General features: G+C 36.6%; 1 protein-coding gene across 1 annotated transcript; it reads right to left on the bottom strand.

Moving 5' to 3' along the window:
• Positions 1-2,901: 2,901 nt before the first annotated feature.
• LOC107685027 (uncharacterized) lies at positions 2,902-5,078 on the bottom strand. Its single transcript, XM_016481443.1, has 2 exons — positions 5,005-5,078; positions 2,902-4,579 (listed from the first exon to the last, which is right to left on the bottom strand). The coding sequence occupies exons 1-2, from the start codon at positions 5,076-5,078 to the stop codon at positions 2,902-2,904; spliced, it is 1,752 nt and encodes a 583-aa protein (XP_016336929.1).
• Positions 5,079-5,987: the final 909 nt, after the last annotated feature.

Below are 5,987 nucleotides of genomic sequence, written 5' to 3'. Positions count from 1 at the left end.
ATTGCATATATATTTGAGTATGAACACCCCACGCTTACTTGAATGGTTCTATCAACTAAAAAATCCTTAATCCAATTATACTACTATTAATATTAATTTCATTCAGTTTAATTGAAAGTCCTTCCTTCCACATCATATCGTACGCTTTCTACATCCAAAAACACACCAACTAATACTTCTTTATTAACCTGAGACTTTCTTATATCCGATTCTAGACTTAAAACTGCATCTGTTGTGTTTCTACCTTTCCTAAAACCACTCTGATGAGGACAAAAAAGATGTTTTGATTCCAGAACATAATCAATTCGTTCCATTCGTTTACAGAGGTTAGATGTTAATGCAGTTGGTCTGTAACTTGTAACTTGTGAATGATCTTTTCCTGGCTTTACAATTGGAATAATTATGCCATGTTTCAAAGAGGAAGGAAGCTTTCCTAATTTCCACACTCTATTAAAAAGATATAATAAAATATTCTTTGACTTATCTGATAGATACCTAATCATTTCATTACATATTTCGTCTTTACCAGGAGAAGTATTTCTAACTCCTACAAGTGCCTGATTTAATTCATACATGGTAAAAACTTCATCTATTGAGCTTTCATTCACATCTCTTTGCTCTAAAATATTTGGATTTTCCTTCATTTTGTTTTCTCTATATAATCTAATTTTGGTCTGTAACTTGTAACTTGCGAATGGTCTTTTCCTGGCTTTACAATTGGAATAATTATGCCATGTTTCCAAGAGGAAGGGAGTTTTCCTAATTTCCACACTCTATTAAAAAGATATAATAAAATATTCTTTGACTTATCTGATAGGCAAGTGTCTGATTTAATTCATACATGGTAAAAACTTAATCTACCGAGCTTTCATTTACATCTCTTTGCTCTAAAATATTTGGATTTTCTTTCATTTTGTTTTCTCTATATAATCTCATTTCTTCTGACTGATTATTTTGACAATTGAGTAATCTGATATTTTTTAGTAACACAAATAGACCTAAGTGAAAACCAGGCTTTGTCCAGGCTACGTCCACACGAATCCGATCTTTTTTTCCCCCTCGTCTCAAGAAATATCTGCGTCCACACGAAACCACGAAACCGACACAAAACGATGTAGTATACATGCCAGACCAGTATGTGGCGCTGTAATTCTGCCTCAGAGCTACACTAAAAACAGAGAAGAAGACTTGGACTATGCGCATAAACCTTGCCTTCTGATATATTTCTATTACTATGAACCTTAACTAAATTTTCAGCCAATACTTCTACTTTTTCAGAGTTAGATATGACTTGTTTTCCTTCATTAATTAAAACTGGAATTTCTCCATTAGGTTGAATCCCTCCCATCTTTCTTATCATTCCCCACCTTTCATTAACGTCCGTCTCTTTTCCAATTTCATCACAAAATTTCCTCCAATTATTTTTTGAGAGACGGAATTACTCAAAAACGCTCCAATTATTGTTCACACATCATCTAAAACAAAACACAAAACAAAATTAACAGCAATGTTACGGTTGACATTTTATTTCGCGGTAACGATAAATAGTCAAGTCAAGTCAAGTCACCTTTATTTATATAGCGCCAAACGAACATGGAACAATACATTTATTAATCTGTGTTAATGTTAGTTAATAAAAAGACAATCGTTCAGTGTTTGTTCATTTTTTTGTTGCTGTTACGTGACGTAGCGGTGTCTGACTAGAGGCAAGACGTGGGCGGATGACGTCATCGTTTCAGAAAATATACGGATTCGCTGTCCACACGAAAACGGAAGGGTGGTGTTTTCAGATTTATCCACTCTGGGACCCGGTTTCAAAAAATATAGTTTTCACTCTCCGGATCCGTCTGGACGAAACCCCTATACGATAGAACATTTATAAGTAAACAGATAAACGCTTCTCTGTGTGGACGGGACCTTAGTATGACTATTTATATATAAACTAACGATGAGGCAATAATAATTGGTTCAAATAAAATATCAAAACTAAATAATTACATGATTGTATTGAACAACACTGTTAAAATACGTAATGTAATATTTCTTTACATAATACGAACATAACCAACTTAAGTACATTATGTATTATATCAAATACCTGCAGAGGGCGCCAACGGCCTGGTGATGTTTCACTTTACAGCGTGATTAAATGACGTTTAAATCCATTAAATTTTAATATTTGGCCACATGCAAAATCAGAAACTTTTATTTTGAAATCACGATGTACAATAAATGGCATATTTAGAAATAGGTTGATGTATTCTCCTGTGTTGTCAAAGGCTTAAATGATTTACGTTACAAATCTAGTGAGATAATACACACTGTTTTCCCAGATGAACGCTAAGCAATTCAAATTCACAGCAAATGCAGAGGAATAGTTTAGCCCCTTTCACACATACAGTCTTTACTGGTAAATTACCGTTAAGAGATCATGTGTGAACAGGACCTTTTCAAAAATCCCGGTAAATTTGTTCTGGCAATCATATAGTTTTATGGAGATGACATGATTACTCTGAGCCGCTTACAAAGCTCCGCTGCTTTTTAATTAGTTTTTCTATGTAAATATGCGCTAGATGGACATCTTTGAACATTGCGCCTCGCAGCTTTTTCAACATGTCGTGCTTCTCCATTCATCAGGGCTGCGACTCTGTCTGATTAGATACTATAATGCGCGTCTCGTGTTTATAAGAGCAAAAACTTCTGATTAGCTAGTAATGTTAGTTTGGTTGAGAGTGAAAGCTGAGCTCTCTCATACCATTGGTAGGCGAACTCATGGACTCAAACGTGATATCAACAAATATTTTTTTAAATGTAGGATTATTTTTTTCTGCAGCCAAACGCTGCACACCGGAGATCCGGCACGGTGCCGGAGAACTTTAAGCCCTGTATTTGTTGCATTTATTACTTTTTACCAGTTAAATTACCAAAAAAAGCCATTAAATGATGTACGGCCCCCTTATTTTTCTGCTGTTCTCCAGTTTTCTTCAGATCCTCCAGGTCCTTTATCCATTCATCTTTTCCCTCCTCCTTCAGTCGGGGAATCAGGAAATCCAGATGCCGAAGAGTGAAAGCGCTGTCTGCTTTTAATGCGATCTTACACAGATTCATGATGATCGTATAAGCTTCATGCAGCAGTTTGGACTTTTCATTTTTAATCTTCTCCAGATCACTGTCGAGTTTCGTTTCGATTTCTGTTTTTCTTTGAAACTCTTTCATGATACTTTCATGTTCCTGTTTAGTATCTTCATATTTATAAGTTGTGTAATTGGTGATTCTAGGCTTTTCCCCACTTTTTGGATACTTCTGTTGGAGCTCATCAAATGTCATAGTGACTGTCTTTGTCGTTGTCACATATTTTTTGTCCTCTTTGTTGTGTTTGCTGTAATGACACTTATTAGTACACACAGTGCAGTGGTCTTCTTTCATGACTTGACACCTTTTAACATTATCGAAAGGGATCAACCAGCAACCATACTCATCATGACAGGTTTCCTTACAGACAGAGCAGCAGGTTGCCAAGTCGTTCCATTTCTTCAAAAAAGACCACGACCACACTATTACAGGTTTTATGGGGACTTTTTCTTTGAAAACCTGTTGGACTGTAAACTTAAAGTTCTCACACTTCTCAATCTTTTCTCTGTTCTGTCCTAGGGCTTCCTGAATCTGCGTCAGTTCTTGGGTTTTTAACTCCTTCTCAGTGATTCGCTCCATCAGATTAGAGACACAGGCTTCAAGTTGTCTTCGCTCTTTCAGAACATCTAATGTCATCTGAACACTTTTTCTGTTCTTTTCTTCCAAGAGCGCCAAGAACCGATTAATGCTTCTCTCTCCCATTTCCCAGTCTAATCTGTTGCGATGCTGATACTCTTCATCTCTTTCCTCTTTCTGTCGGTTGTTGAACAAGAAGCAAACAGGTTTATTGTTTTCATCTCTTCTGCAGGGAAATTCTGCTTTCTTTATGGCATTGAGGGCATCTGTTGGACATCGTCCATCTGACTGTGTGAGTAGAAACACTATGTTGTTCTCTATATCTCTAGCAAACAGAGACAGAACTGAGTGAAATATGTAATGCTCTTTTCCAGAGAGTCGATTCTGAGACACCTTCATCACATAGCACACTGCATCAATATAATGAATCCCATCCTCAGCTGAGAATAATCTGCTCAGATATTCAGAAATCTCTCCGTCTTTCTCGTATCCTTTAGTGTCTGCGTATCCTGGAGTGTCGATGATGGTCAGAGATGTTGGGTTTTCTTCAACAAACACCTCATAAACAGTGATCTCCGATGTCTGGGACTGTGATTGATCTTCATCTTCTTGTTCTTCTGTGATTTGATAAAACTCTTCATCCTCAAACTTCACTCCCAGTAAGCTGTTGATCATGGTGTTGATGAGGGTGGTTTTCCCAGCGCCGGTTTCTCCCACCATCAGTATGACTTTGTTCTGCTTGTTTCTGTCTCTTCTTCCATAAGTCCATCGTCTGAGCTTTCCATCGGTCCCATCAAAATAAGTTCTTTCTGTGTTCAGTTTGTAAAGAGCTGGAGGACCAGCATTCGTGAGGGTGGCATCATGACGTGATCTGCAAAAGAAAAAGATTTGGCATCAACATGCCTACATTAATTGCTTGCCTTTTTAGTGGTGATATAAAGCAGAAGCAACAAAACCGGCTAAGTCTTTTGTTCATTATAAAGGATTTGTTAATCAGTTGATGAATGAGGTGTTAGAAGTCTAGAATTTAGATTTAAAGGAATAAACTGACTAAAAATGAAAATCCATACGTTATTTTCTAGCTCTAACGATGTATTTCAGCTTAAGACTTTCGGTCTCCTATGGTCTGTAAGATTGAAAGCACAGAACATCATCAAATTACAGTAAAAGCAATCAAAGTTATTCTACCCTGTATATTGATTATTTGAGGATTGGCGGGTGTTCATTTCAAACCCTGATGTTAAGAATGATAACTGTTGTGTCATAGATTAGAAGTGATGCAATTATGACACTAACCTGTTGATTTGCGCTTGTTGCCCTTCAGTTTGGTCAGACACGGAGCTGATCTTCTCTCCCTTATTGTTTGACATTGTAGAAGATGAATCTGCAAGATATGATACACTTTTTACACTAGTGCTTTAAAATGAAGGAAATATGACTTGAACAAGCTACGAAGTCTCTTAGCACCTTTTGTGCTCCAGACAGTATATGCTTATTTCTGAAAACAGGTTTCACCTAATGCTTAAAAAAATCTACAAATAATATATCTTTTTTTTTTGTTTACTTCTCATCTATACATTAAAGCTGTGTTTTGGGAGATATGAAGTACTTTTGTACCTATTTACCACAGAATTCCTCAACTACACCATTAGCTTGCATGTGAAATATCACATTTTTATGAAAAAAATCTCTTAAATGATGATCTAAATTTGATTTAAGTTGTTTCTGGATATTGATCTAGGTGTTAGGTGTAGAATTCTGCCATCTGCTGGTTAGAGAAAAACTTGTAGAAATTACAGTTTTTGAAAGAATAGAGTAATGAACATATATATCCAGCAGAGGCCCATAGAGATCCAATCATTTTTCTGGAAGTGGCCCACTGCTTCTACCACAACTTTTCTGAGATATATTTTGTAAATATATATTGAAACATTATAAAATACATTAAAAAACAAAACGAAAAAGTATTCCCCCCCCCCCAAAAAAAAAACTAAAACAAAAAACAACTGCAACAAGCAGATATGAATGGTGGGTGTGTGTGAGAGAGAGAGTGTGTGCGCGTGTGTGTGTGTGTATGTACATGAGTGAGTATGCTCGTTCCACATTGTATTTGTGCTCTAGTATCAGGCCTTCATTCTTGTGTGGAAATTTTCAGATCTGTGCAGGATTTATTGATTTTATTTGCCAGTTTCTATAAAAATGCCTCTGTTGCAGTCACTCCTGTGTGTGTGCGTGCGTGCGTGCGTGTGTGTGCGTGTGTGTGTGTGTGTGAATGTGTG

Source organism: Sinocyclocheilus anshuiensis, unplaced genomic scaffold (assembly GCF_001515605.1).
Source record: "Sinocyclocheilus anshuiensis isolate Anshui unplaced genomic scaffold, SAMN03320099.WGS_v1.1 scaffold854, whole genome shotgun sequence".
Classification (NCBI taxonomy): domain Eukaryota; kingdom Metazoa; phylum Chordata; class Actinopteri; order Cypriniformes; family Cyprinidae; genus Sinocyclocheilus; species Sinocyclocheilus anshuiensis.
Note: the sequence above shows the minus strand (reverse complement) of the source record. Positions and strands in the feature narration are given on the sequence as shown.